Below are 14256 nucleotides of genomic sequence, written 5' to 3' on the forward strand. Positions count from 1 at the left end.
ATCCCAAACATGCTCAATGGGTGACATGTCCGGCGAGTATGCTGGCCATGCAAGAACTGGGATGTTTTCAGCTTCCAGGAATTGTGTACAGATCCTTGCAATACGGGGCCGTGCATTATCATGCTGCAACATGAGGTGATGGTCGTGGATGAATGGCACAACAATGGGCCTCAGGATCTCGTCACGGTATCTCTGTACATTCAAAATGCCATCAATAAAATGCACCTGTGTTTGTTGTCCCTAACATACTCCTGCCCACACCATAACCCCACCGCCACCATGGGCCACTCGATCCATTTCAGCAAACCGCTCACCCACACGACGCCACACACGCTGTCTGCCATCTGCCCTGAACAGTGAAAACCGGGACTCATCCGTGAACAGAACGCCTCTCCAACGTGCCAGACGCCATCGAATGTGAGCATTTGCCCACTCAAGTCGGTTACGACGACGAATTGCAGCCAGTTCCAGACCCCGATGAGGACAACGAGCATGCAGATGAGCTTCCCTGAGACGGTTTCTGACAGTTTGTGCAGAAATTCTTTGGTTATGCAAACTGATTGTTGCTGCAGCTGTCAGGATGGCTGGTCTCAGACGATCATGGAGGTGAACATGCTGGATGTGGAGGTCCTGGGCTGGTGTGGTTACACGTGGTCTGAGGTTGTGAGGCCGGTTGGATGTACTGCCAAATTCACTGAAACGCCTTTGGAGACGGCTTATGGTAGAGAAATGAACATTCATTGCACAGGCAACAGCTCTGGTAGACATTCCTGCAGTCAGCATGCCAATTGCACACTCCCTCAAACGCTGCGTCATCTGTGGCATTGTGCTGTGTGATCAAACTGCACATTTCAGACTGGCCTTTTATTGTGGGCAGTCTAAGGCACACCTGTGCAATATTCATATATTTATTTATAAAATTTCTTGATTTGAATTTTCGTTTCGGTTTCTATGTAGGAAGAGAAAAAAAGCAGAGAAGCAGGCGACATGGGGGATGAACAAGACTGTCCTGCTGTTATTCTTGCTACCATTATTGCAGAGGTACGTTTTCTAGTAATATGTACATTGGTAGGTTGCTTAGTCTGTGCAGTCACAGCTATCTGCCACTTCCATCACCTTAGGTGCGCGCCCCTTTTTACTTGAATTGCCTGTTATTTATTCCCCCTCCCCCTTATAAAAAAAAATTCCAGCCTCCTACTAGTGAATCAACATTTTTGTTGGTAAGTTTGGGGCATTTAGGACCTGCCCACTCGAAATCCATCCAGGAACTCGTACATCTGGGAAAGGTTTTTTGAGCCAGGACAAAACAAATTTGCTGGGATTGGCTCAAAAAATTCAGGATAGTCCTGGCAAATTCTAGACTGTGGGCAACTATACCTCTAGATGTTGTATCCTGCTTCTGTGTATAGGCCCAATAAGAGATCTGACACCCAGTGCATGCCCTGACCACATATTTCTAAGCTTTACTATTGTTTTGACCCTTGATGCTTATATCCCATTAGCCTTTTATTTATGCCTATCTTTATTGTATAATCCTAATAAGTATTTTGAAGTTACAAAAATGTATTTCTGTGGTTTCTTTGGGTCTGAAGGGAATATTTTAAGCACTACTTTCCCTTTCAAACTTTTGCACAAAACAGACCTGAACATTAAACAGAACATTAAGGTCTCATGCACACGCCAATTGTTTTGGTCCACATCCGAGCCGCAGTTTTTGCGGCTCAGATGCGGACCCATTCACTTCATTCGCTACAAAAGATGCGGACAGCACTCCGTGTGCTGTCCGCATCCGTTACTCCGTTCTATAGCTCTGCAAAAAAAATATAACATGTCCTATTCTTGTCCGTTTGCCGGACAAGAATAGGCATTTCTAAAATGGGCCGCCTGTTCCGTTCCGCAAATTGTGGAAGGCATTTTTTATTGCATTTTTATTCATTTTGGGCTGCAAATGATTTTTTTCAATTTGGTGTTTATTAAAAATGTTTAGCCGTTTCTGAGATACAAGAGTTAAATATCACTATGTTTACAAGCTGTCACTTTGTGTTTTCTTTGAATCCCGTCATCCGACTGCTCATGTGCAGCTCTTATCTCTGATCCCCTGACCTCATAAACACTTATTTAAGCCATATTGTTATCAATTGGATAATAATGAAGCTACAATAAGTGTTTGTGTGGTCTGGAGATCAGAGATTAGAGCTACACATGAACTGTCAGATGATACGATTCAAAGAAAACAGACTGTTTTATCTCTTGTATCTCAGAAACAGCTGAACATTTTTAATAAAGACCAATAGAAAAAGGATTTGTAAACCCAAAATGAATAAAATCCACTCATACAGGCACCTTTTGAGACATTTTTTTTTTTTAAGACTTGCTTTTTTTTCCCTAGGCTGGTGTTGATAAAATGGTTCCCATGGATCAACTGAGTCAAAAGCTGCTGGAGCACACAGGATTTTCCTGGAATAGGGCTTATAGGAAGCAGCATGGAGCCCTCCGGAAGGTACAAGTATTAAACAGGGATACCTGATCTAGGCACATTGGACCCTTTTCTATTACATCAGTTTATATTGCTGATAAGTGTAAGGATAGGTATATAGACACTTGTTTTTCTCTGTTTGGCTTACATGGTGTATCGAAAATCTATGTACATGGGTTGCCTGGTTTCTGAATTGGTCCTCCAGGGTCCACAGGTGGGAGTACTTGGAGACCAAAGTAAACGGGAAATGGAGTGTATTACCCACGTGACAATTTTGGTACCTTTTCTGTTTTTGCATTGATCTCTTGCATTTTGAAGAACTGTAACTCTTTGTCAAAGTTTTATGGAACGCAGTTAAAGGGGTTCTCCCATGACTAATGTAAATTATGAAAATCAGACATCATCTAGTACATGGCAACTTCTTTCTAACAAAGCTAGACCCAGCCCTGCACCTCACATGGATCTAGAGATCTCCCCATTCATTGCTCTGCTAGATTTATATCAAGCTGACAGCTCAAGAGGAGGGTATTGTCTGCTGCAGCTCAGGGGGCGTGTCCATGCTCTCCCTATCACAGCTCAGGGGGCGTGTCCATGCTCTCCCTATCACAGCTCAGGGGGCGTGTCCATGCTCTCCCTATCTCAGCTCAGGGGGCGTGTCCATGCTCTCCCTATCTCAGCTCAGGGGGCGTGTCCATGCTCTCCCTATCACAGCTCAGGGGGCATGTCCATGCTCTCCCTATCACAGCTCAGGGGGCGTGTCCATGCTCTCCCTATCACAGCTCAGGGGGCGTGTCCATGCTCTCCCTATCACAGCTCAGGGGGCGTGTCCATGCTCTCCCTATCACAGCTCAGGGGGCGTGTCCATGCTCTCCCTATCACAGGTCAGAAGGCAGTTGAAGGATGAAACTGAGCATGTGCGTCCATCCAGGGGCATACCTATAGGTGAAGCAGCTGCTTTGGGGCCCTGACCCAGAAGGGGCCCATCCAGGAGGAGGATGACTAAAAGATTTTGTCAGGGCCCCCTCAACAGTATTACACAATGAAATTATATACAGTGACAGTGTAGAAAACGGATGGAACAGCTGCCGGGCCTGGTCTGAGAGAGCGATCTTTACTAGCCACAGGAATGGGAGCGGCATGAAAGGAAGGGGTTGCGAAAAAATTACTGGGGGAAGGGGGCCCCATTCCAAAAATTGCTGTGGGGCCCAGTCATTTCTAGCTACGCCACTGCGTCCATCTCAGTGGGCAGGTCAAAGAAATAAGGAAAAAAAAAAAGGTGGCGCTATACAGATACATTTTATTGAATAACTCAGTGGCTATGCACATTTTTTAATTACAAGCAATCACAAAAGAATTCAGATCCTGGTGCTGGTTTGAAAGCTGTAGGGTATTTTTTTGTGGGACAACCCCCTTTAAAGACGACCTCTTATGGTTTTATGCAGTTAAAGAGGACCTGTCACCTCAAAATGCAATGCACTGTGTTATAGGGCAGGAGGAGCTAAGCAGATTGATATATATTTTTGTGGGAAATAATTCGGTAAAGTTTAGTAATACATTTTTATCTTTGATTTTGTTCACCACCTGTGAAGAACTAGCGGTACAGGAGGAAGGTGTTATCAGTGCTTGACAGCTATCTCTTATGCACACTTAGGCCTCTTTGACACGGGCGAGATTTCCGCGCAGGTGCAATGCGGTAGGTGACGCATTGCACCCGCACTAAATCCGGACCCATTTATTTCTATGGGGCTGTGCAGATGAGCAGTGATTTTCACGCATCACTTTTGCGTTACGTGAAAATCGCAGCAAGCTCTATTTTGTGCATTTTTCACGCAACGCAGGCCCCATAGAAGTGAATGGGGTTGCGTGAAAATCGCAAGCATCCGCAAGCAAGTGCCAATGCGGTGCGATTTTCACGCACTGTTGCTAGGAGACTATCGGGATGGGGACCCAATCTTTATTATTTTCCCTTATAACATGGTTATAAGGGAAAATAATAGCATTCTGAATACAGAATGCATAGTACAATAGGGCTATACATTCTGTATTAAGAATGTATTATTTCCCCTTATAACATGGTTATAAGGGAAAATAATAGCAATCTACACAACCTTGAACCCAAACCTGAACTTCTGTGTAGAAGTTCGGGTCTGAGTACCACATTCAGTTTTTTATCACCACGCGCGTGCAAAACATATTGCACCTGCGCGATAAAAACTGAACAACGGAACACAATCGCAGTCAAAACTGACTGCAAATGGGTACCTACTCGCACGGGTTTGCCGCAATGCATCCGGACCTTATCCGGACCCGCTCGTGTGAAAGCAATCACTGATAACACCTCCCTCCTGTACCGATAGCTGTTCACAGGAGGTGAAAAAAATTTGAGATATAAATGTTTAAAATACAGGTTTTACTGAATAGTAAAAATATATACGGTAAATCTGCCCAGTTTCTCCTGCTCTACAACATGGTGCTTTCAAATTGCATTCAATTTTGTGGTGACAGCTCCACTTTAAATGCAAAACATTAGATGTATAATGTGTGTTTTAAAGGGTTTATCCACAGGATAGATGATAAATAATGGATCGCGGGGGGAGAGGGTTGTTCAGCTGCTGGGGCCCCAGTCCTGTCTCCCAGTGAAGCATTATTGCTCACGTCTGTATTTGCTTCCATGCTGCTGACTGAGCCCGCTCTACATGGCTAAATCGTGGGATAACCCCTATAATAGTCCAGTAGAAGGAATGGCCGTCAGGTAGAGCATGTTTTGGGGAATAAAGTGGCAGTTTACCATTTCCCTAGGTATAGAGATTTTTGATTCACCCTGTAAGGGGAAAACACCGTGATAGGAGCGTATGGTTTTATGCGCTGCATGTGTGTGAAGATATTTGTATGTGTAGGGCGCTGTTTGCACCCAGCAAGCTGCTGTGATAGTTTAGGGGTGGGTTGCCTTGCTACAATTTTGTGTGAAACCTCTTTACAATCAGTCGTTATTGCTGACACTGTTACCCCTTTATGGAAAGTATGGTAATTGAAATTGCAGTAATAACATGGTACAATTGTGTGCCCCTACACCCTGCCTTACTTCTATTACGTTTTACTTCTCCCTATTTTCTTTCCAATTCTCCTTTACATGAATGAAGTATGTCCATATAAAAATGTCAAGTACAGTAGAAAACGCCTTAAATCTGTGATCCAGTACTTAAATGGCTATGTACACCTTCAGAGGCAATTTTTGTTTATGATTGCATTTTATTCATTTTTTGCTAAAAATCATATATACTTGTTGGCGGGCCGCGGAACGGAACAACGGATGCGGACAGCGCACAGTTTGCTGTCTGCATCTTGTGCGGCCCCATTGAAATGAATGGGTCGTGTGTGTATTCACCCTAACTGTGTGACTGGTACTTTCACCTTTACTTTGTGCCGGTCATCTCATAACCCTCATCTCTGAACTACTAAGAGGTCATAAACACTCATTTAAGCCACATGCTTATCAGTAAGATAAGAACTGAGCTACAATGAATGTTTATAATGTCAGAGACAGGTATAAGAGAAAAAAAATGTAGAGGGTTAATCACAAGACTTGTTTGGAACTAAATCCAAGAAGTCTATATAATTAATTGCAGGGCGCCAGAGGAGGTGAGAGTGGGAAAAAGTAGGTAAAGGAGTAAAGTCAGGTGATTTGATAGGCAGCCTGATGTGGTAAATGGTGTGAACAGGTTCAACACATGCATACGGTATAGAGAAGAAAAAGGGAGAAACCACAATATTCGGCGCCAGTCAAAGAAAAAAGAGGACAATAGCCATATTTATAAGAAAAATGTACTCAGATACGTGCGGAATGGTGATAAATGGAAGTTAGTAAAAAGTCCCACTGTAGGTCTAGAGGTATTAAAATCAATACTTATGTTTACCAGATCGTGGTAAAAGCAGTAAAAGGAATGGATATTAGAATAAAACACTCAGATCCTGAGTGAATATCTTGCACAGAAAATAAAAAAGTGCAGGTAAAAAACTGGTGCTACCAGATATTGGACCCGTGAGGGCCTAAACATATAAGTGGATAAAACAATTTATGTAAATGATATTATTCTCCACTCACTTCACAGGGAGGAAATTTTGAGGGATAAGCTCAAGACACCCAAAAAAGTTTCCTCCCAATCCTGGATCGCTTCAAAGGTTTTTAGGAAGAGGCGGCAGTTCCAGACTTGGTACTTCTTGCAAATTCCTTTTATTGGTATAACAGCAGGAACAAAGAGCTCTACGCGTTTCGGGGCACAATATGCGTCCCCTTCATCAGGAGCAGAATGTTATTACAACAGACATATGTCTGTTTGTCTGTTGTAATAACATTCTGCTCCTGATGAAGGGGACGCATATTGTGCCCCGAAACGCGTAGAGCTCTTTGTTCCTGCTGTTATACCAATAAAAGGAATTTGCAAGAAGTACCAAGTCTGGAACTGCCGCCTCTTCCTAAAAACCTTTGAAGCGATCCAGGATTGGGAGGAAACTTTTTTGGGTGTCTTGAGCTTATCCCTCAAAATTTCCTCCCTGTGAAGTGAGTGGAGAATAATATCATTTACATATATTGTTTTATCCACTTTATATGTTCAGGCCCTCACGGGTCCAATATCTGGTAGCACCAGTTTTTTACCTGCACTTTTTTATTTTCTGTGCAAGATATTCACTCAGGATCTGAGTGTTTTATTCTAATATCCATTCCTTTTACTGCTTTTACCACGATCTGGTAAACATAAGTATTGATTTTAATACCTCTAGACCTACAGTGCGACTTTTTACTACCATTTATCACCGTTCCGCACGTATCTGAGTACATTTTTCTTATAAATATGGCTATTGTCCTCTTTTTTTCTTTGACTGGCGCCGAATATTGTGGTTTCTCCCTTTTTCTTCTCTATACCATATAATGTCAGAGAGCAGAGATAAGGAGCCCGTCAGCTCCCCTAATGACGGGAAAGACAGAAAATATTCAGGCAGCTAGCAGAGCTAGATTCCATATTTTTAATAAAGACCAATTGATTTTTAGCTCAAAATAAGTACAATGCAATAATTTAAAAGGTGTACATAGCCTATAAGAGATCATCCTAGCTCTCTGTATTGTTTTATCTTTTATTTCTAGTTCCTGCAGAACCATACCTCCATTTTTCAGCTGAGCTCAGATGGTTCTATGGTTGGTTTGGCTCATTCAGTGAACGGCACTGATCCGCAGTGTTGTAAGCCAAGTAATACAGGAAAAATGGCCCCTCCACAAAGAAGTTGTAGTCACTGGTTCGACTTCAATGACTCTGCAGTGCAGTGCATCCATGAAAAGGGCATTGAGAAACAGTTTCAGGGAAAGGAGAGTGCGTATATGCTATTCTACCGCAAAAGCCAACTAAAGAGACCACAGGAAGGTAATCCTATGTACGACGGGTGCCCGCTCATGTAGTATCATACTAGCAATATGTATAGTAGGATTTATTTTATTTTTTTCTTAATAGCTAAAGGCAATGCTTGGTATGGAGTCCCTGAATACCTCCTACACCAGATGGATCAACTTAATGAGGAGCTTCAGCAGAAAAGGCATGTTTTAATTTCCAGCTTTCCGTTTCCCTTCACTTGTACTGGTATTGATTCCCTTTTGTGAACAATCTTCACTTGCATTTGTATTCTTTGAATACTCTATTTTGTTAAATAATCTAATATTTAAAGGGGCTATGTCATGATATCAATGTATCCCCCTATAAACAGGTTAGGAGATATACATCTGATCAGTGGGGGCCTGTCCACTGGGACACCCACAATAACAAAAATGGGGGTCGAGCATTCATTCTCAGTGGTACTGCCAGACATAACAGTGCTGTATTTTGGCTGAATTTCTGGGAGTCCAATAGAGAATGAATAGAGGGGCGGCACACGTGCTCAACCTGCCGTTCCATTTATACTGCCCATGGGACACCCATTCTCATGATCCATGGCCCCACTGGTAAGATTATCCCTGTCCCTTATTCCCCATCCTGTGGATAGCAATTTCCCATTTCCACAACCCCTATTAATAATTACTTAAAATTATAATTGAGAACTTAAAATGTATTTAACTATATTAAAATGTTAAACTCAGCACCGTACTGTGAGTGTCAGTGTTAACACTGTATCCTGTGACTAACTGAGTATGCTGCCGGTTATGTGATGAACAAGCAAACAAGCGATTGCTAGCTTTGAGAAAAGGACTTAAAAGTTCAGATTGAGGGACGAGGGCTTTTTAAGGGTACTTTCACACTTGCGTTGTTTGATTCCGGCAGGCAGTTCTGTTGCATTGTGTGCAAACGCATGTCATTTTTTCTGACTGATCAGGCATTTTTTAGACTGATCAGAATCCTGATCAGTCTGAAAAATGCCTGATCAGTCAGAAAAATGCATTGCAATACCGGATCCGTTTTTCCGGTGTCATCAGGCAAAACGGATCCGGTATTTTATTTTTTTCTCATTTTTTAAAGGTCTGCGCATGCGCAGACCGGTAGGACGGCTCCGACATTTAGGCAAGTCTTCAGTTTTTTTCGCCTGAGATAAAACCGTAGCATGCTACGGTTTTATCTTTTGCCTGATCAGTCAAAATGACTGAACTGACGACATCCTGATGCATCCTGAATGGATTACTCTCCATTCGGAATGCATGGGGATATGCCTGATCAGTTATTTTCCAGTATAGAGCCCCTGTGACGGAACTCTATGCCGGAAAAGAAAACCGCTAATGTGAAAGTAGCCTTAGCTGCTTATATCTCAGGATTGGTAGGAGCTAGAGAGATGGGGCTGGTCTTGTTTCAAAACTGGCATTTCAAGCTTTCAAACGACCGGAATCGCTACCTCTGGAGATATAGTTGTTAGAAAACAGGTCAGGACTGAAAATGGTGAAACCTGCTTTTACTTTCACTTTCAGCTGCATTCACTGCCAATCAAATTTCTCACAGCTATACCTTCCGATGTAGTGGAGATAATGTTGTGGTCTTGTTTAAAAGCTTGGAATGCGCTTGACTATTTTCAGCGACCCCATAGAAATGAGTGGTGCGTCCTCCTTCGCTTTGCTGGCTAAGTTTACGAGATGGGTGCGGGTCCCACCTCTGGGACCTGAACCTATCAGACAATGGGGGCATATTCTAGCGATATGCCCCCATTGTCTGAGATGGGAATTAAACTAAAACTAGTTATGTCGCTAAGGAGTTAGCAATGCAGTTTTGTCCCTGGAGTTGTGTGCCAACAGTATTTACTTCAGACTTAAAAATCTACAATAAAAAAGTGATATTTTGGGGAGGGTTTTTCCAATTTTATTGTGACTGTTGGGAGGTTGAAGAAATAGATTTTTGAGTTATTAAACCTGGACTGGAAGAAAACATGAAAAATGTTTGTTTGTTTATGTTTGTTTATTCTTAAGAGTAAGAAAGAATTACAATGGAAATAGATTTTTCTTATTTCCCTAGAAAGCCACACTACACATAATGCGAGAAGTTTCATAACACTTTCTAACATTTTCTAACTTCTTAGATTGGAGTCTGACAGGAAAGCCAATTGCATGAACCTGCGCCTCCACTTGTCGTCTTGCTACCGTTTGAATAATGGTGCTCTGCATCCAGTGACTTCCCAAGGAGATGCTACTCTTGATATCAGTGTGGACCAGCGGGGGACTGTTGGGGACTTGAGGCAAACCGTTTTCCAGGTAATATTGTCATTATACATTACATTCCTCCAGTATTTTAAATTCTGTCTGCTCCTTATTTTAATTTTTTTATTCCCTCTGGATTTTTTTTTATTACTTTGCATTCTTTGCGTGTGCTTTTGAATAAAACAATATTATTTGTATCATTTATACAATATATTTGTATAAAACAATCATTATTTGACTATATAGACAGGAATGAGGGCGGGCACAGATTCCCAGATTTCTTTTTTTGCCTTCTTTCTTTTCAGGAGCACACGGTGGGTGGCATAGTCATTTATCAGAGGTGACATTAACAATGATTCCAGTTCGTGAATGTAGCAAATAAAAGAATGATCTTGGATGGGAATGAGACTCTGCTGATCTTGGCATTTGTTCCATGGGGAGTGGGTAGAGAAAATGTTAAAACTCCATTGCAAGATAAATCATTGGGTTTTGTGTAGAGTTTCATGAGGCTCGGTTTACACGCCGCAGACAAAGTCTGCAGAGAAGCCCTTTCGAAATTACAACTTATCACCTATCTGCAACTGCTGATGCCTGAACAAGCACAAGAACAGGGGTCTTGTGTCCCCCATTTGATTTACACAGCAATCCCAAGCATATACACTGCCGCTCCATTCAAACTCTATGGGTATTCCACAGATAGTGCTGTACTCCGCTATCTTCAGCAGTTCTATAGCTTTGAATGCAGCGTTGGCATGTATGCTTGACTGGCGGTCAAGTCAAATGGGGGACACATGACCCCTGTTCTTGTAATTGGTGGGGATCCCAGCGGTCAAACCCCCACAGATCAGACACTTATCCCCTATCCTGTGGACAGCCCCTTTTAACATGTGGAGTTGCATGAGGTTTTTACTGCATTATTATTTCAACTCTCTCATCAGAGTAAGTGAGATGCAAATCTGCAGCAGTATAAAATCTCTACTGTGTGTTCTTGAATCCACATATCATCCCACATGTATGTACTACACTTTGTGGATTTTTTTAACATGAAAATGTATAAAAGTTTATGATGAAAATATTTTAATAATGTTATTATAATGTATCTGTATTTTTTATTACACTTGTATTGTTACAGCTTTTAGATCCATCAGTAGAAGGACATGTTCTGAGCATTGCAAAACTTCTACCTGCAGGATTGCATGTCTTCCAGGACCTTTGTGGTGAGTGTTAGAAATGCCTAAATATATACGCTTTAAACTGACAACTGGGTGCAGCAAACAATGTATAGAAAGTGTCCAGTCTGTACAATGGTCCATACCATCGAGCCCTTCCTGTAAGTCTCCATGCACAGCTGGTCTTTTTAAAAAGAGTCGGTGCCCTACCTAAGATGCAACCAAGAGATCGCCAGAATCGTACTCTGTACTGACGAGGGGCAAGCACGCGAAACAGCTGTCTACGGAGGGATATTTGGCTTGGCTAGTTTCCTTTGTCATGTCCCAAGGCTTGTTAAAAAGTTGGATTTCGACGAGTCACTTCCACAAGGTGGTGCTTGCGAGATGGTTCTCTTTCCCTGGGAGACACCATATTTTTTGCTTTATAAGATGCACTTTTTACAAGAAAAAATCTTGCTAAAAAGAGCCTGCATCTTATAAACGTCAGAGAGATCCAGCATGGCAGACCCCGTGACTGTTCTTCGTCAAGGAATCAATCTGGCTCCCATAGATAGAGTTGCAAGAAAAAGTATGTGAGCCCTTTGGAATGAAATGGATTTCTGCACAAATTGGTCATAAAATGTGATCTGATCTTCATCTAAGTCACAACAATAGACAATCACAGTCTGCTTAAACTAATAACTCACAGAATTAAATGATACCATGTTTTTATTGAACACACCATGTAAACATTCACAGTGCAGGTGGAAAAAGTACGTGAACCCCTAGACTAATGACATCTCCAAGAGCTAATTGGAGTGAGGTGTCAGCCAACTGGAGTCCAATCAATGAGATGAGATTGGAGGTGTTGGTTACAGCTGCCCTATAAAAAACACACACCAGTTCTGGGTTTGCTTTTCACAAGAAGCATTGCCTGATGTGAATGATGCCTCGCACAAAAGAGCTCTCAGAAGACCTACGATTAAGAATTGTTCACTTGCATAAAGCTGGAAAGGGTTATAAAAGTATCTCCAAAAGCAGTGCTGTTCATCAGTCCACGGTAAGACAAATTGTCTCTAAATGGAGAAAGTTCAGCACAAGAGCACAGCGCAGACTGCTCAATGAGGTGAAGAAGAATCCTAGAGTGTCAGCTAAAGACTTACAAAAGTCTCTGGCATATGCTAACATCCCTGTTAGTGAATCTACGATATGTTAAACACTAAACAAGAATGGATTTCATGGGAGGATACCACAGAGGAAGCCACTTCTGTCCAAAAAAAACATTGCTGAACGTTTGCAGTTTGCACAAGAGCCCCTGGATGTTCCACAGCAGTACTGGCAAAATATTGTGTGGACAGATGAAACCAAAGTTGAGTTATTTGGAAGAAACACACAACACTAGGTGTGGAAAAAAAGAGGCACAGCACACCAACTTCAAAACCTCCTCCCAGCTGTGAAGTATGGTGGTGGGGCATCATGGTTTGGGGCTGCTTTGCTGCGTCAGGGCCTGGACAGATTGCTATGATCGAAGGAAAAATGAGTTCCCAAGTTTTTCAAGACATTTTGCAGGAGAGCCTAAGGCCATCTGTCCACCAGCTGAAGCTCAACAGAAGATGGGTGTTGCAACAGGACAACAACCCAAAGCATAGAAGTAAATCAACAACAGAATGGATTAAACAGAAGAAAATACGCCTTCTGGAGTGGCCCAGTCAGAGTCCTGACCTCAACCCGATTTGAGATGCTGTGGCATGACCTCAAGAAAGCGATTCACACCAGACATCCCAAGAATATTGCTGAACTGAAAGAGTTCTGTAAAGAGGAATGGTCAAGAATTACTCCTGACCGTTGTGCACGTCTGATCTGCAACTACATGAAACGTTTGGTTGAAGTTATTGCTGCCAAAGGAGGTTCAACCAGTTATTAAATCCAAGGGTTCACATACTTTTTCCACCTGCACTGTAAATGTTTACATGGTGTGTTCAATAAAAACATGGTAGCATTTAATTCTTTGTGTGTTATTAGTTTAACCACTTAAGGACCACAGGTTTATACCCCCCTAGTGACCAGGCCCTTTTTTACTAATCGGCACTCCACAACTTTAACTGTTTATTGCTCGGTCATGCAACTTACCACCCAAATGAATTTTACCTCCTTTTCTTCTCACTAATAGAGCTTTCATTTGGTGGTATTTCATTGCTGCTGACATTTTTAAATTTTTTGTTATTAATCGAAATTTACCGAAATTTTTCACTTTCGGTTGTAAAATTTTTCAAATAAACCTACATTTCTATATAATTTTTTTCTCAAAATTTATTGTTCTACATGTCTTTGATAAAAAAAAATGCAATAAGTGTATATTTATTGGTTTGCGCAAAAGTTATAGCGTTTACAAACTATGGTACAAAAATGTGAATTTCCGCATTTTGAAGCAGCTCTGACTTTCTGAGCACCTGTCATGTTTCTTGAGGAGCTAGAATGCCAGGATAGTATAAATACCCCACAAGTGACCCCATTTTGGAAAGAAGACACCCCAAGGTATTCCGTGAGGGGCATGGCAAGTTCCTCGAATTTTTTTTTTTTGGCACAAGTTAGCGGAAAATGATGTATTTTATTTATTTTATTTTTTTCTTACAAAGTCTCATATTCCACTAACTTGTGACAAAAAAAATAAAAACTTCCATAAACTCACTATGCCCATCACGAAATACCTTGGGGTGTCTTCTTTCCAAAATGGGGTCACTTGTGGGGTAGTTATACTGCCCTGGCATTTTAGGGGCCCTAATGCGTGAGTAGTTTGAAATCAAAATGTGTAAAAAATGCCCTGTGAAATCCTAAAGGTGCTCTTTGGAATTTGGGCCCCTTTGCGCACCTAGACTGCAAAAAAAGTGTCACATGTGGTATCGCCGTACTCAGGAGAAGTTGGGCAATGTGTTTTGGGGTGTCTTTTTACATATACCCATGCTGGGTGAGAGAAA

At 41.9% G+C, this 14256-nt stretch overlaps 1 protein-coding gene across 3 annotated transcripts in view; it reads left to right on the forward strand.

Moving 5' to 3' along the window:
- USP40 (ubiquitin specific peptidase 40) overlaps positions 1–14256 on the forward strand; it is a 93361-nt gene that overhangs the window by 33165 nt on the left and 45940 nt on the right. For all 3 annotated transcript variants that reach the window (XR_005780481.1, XM_040440158.1, XM_040440159.1), the window contains exons 9-14: positions 958–1041; positions 2390–2500; positions 7617–7890; positions 7978–8059; positions 10016–10187; positions 11266–11350. Coding sequence is in view for 2 of the 3 variants with exons in the window: in XM_040440158.1 (XP_040296092.1) it covers positions 958–1041; positions 2390–2500; positions 7617–7890; positions 7978–8059; positions 10016–10187; positions 11266–11350 (808 nt within the window). In the remaining variant the exon portion in view is untranslated. The remainder of the gene's footprint in view (positions 1–957; positions 1042–2389; positions 2501–7616; positions 7891–7977; positions 8060–10015; positions 10188–11265; positions 11351–14256) is intronic.

Source organism: Bufo bufo, chromosome 7 (assembly GCF_905171765.1).
Source record: "Bufo bufo chromosome 7, aBufBuf1.1, whole genome shotgun sequence".
Taxonomy (NCBI): domain Eukaryota; kingdom Metazoa; phylum Chordata; class Amphibia; order Anura; family Bufonidae; genus Bufo; species Bufo bufo.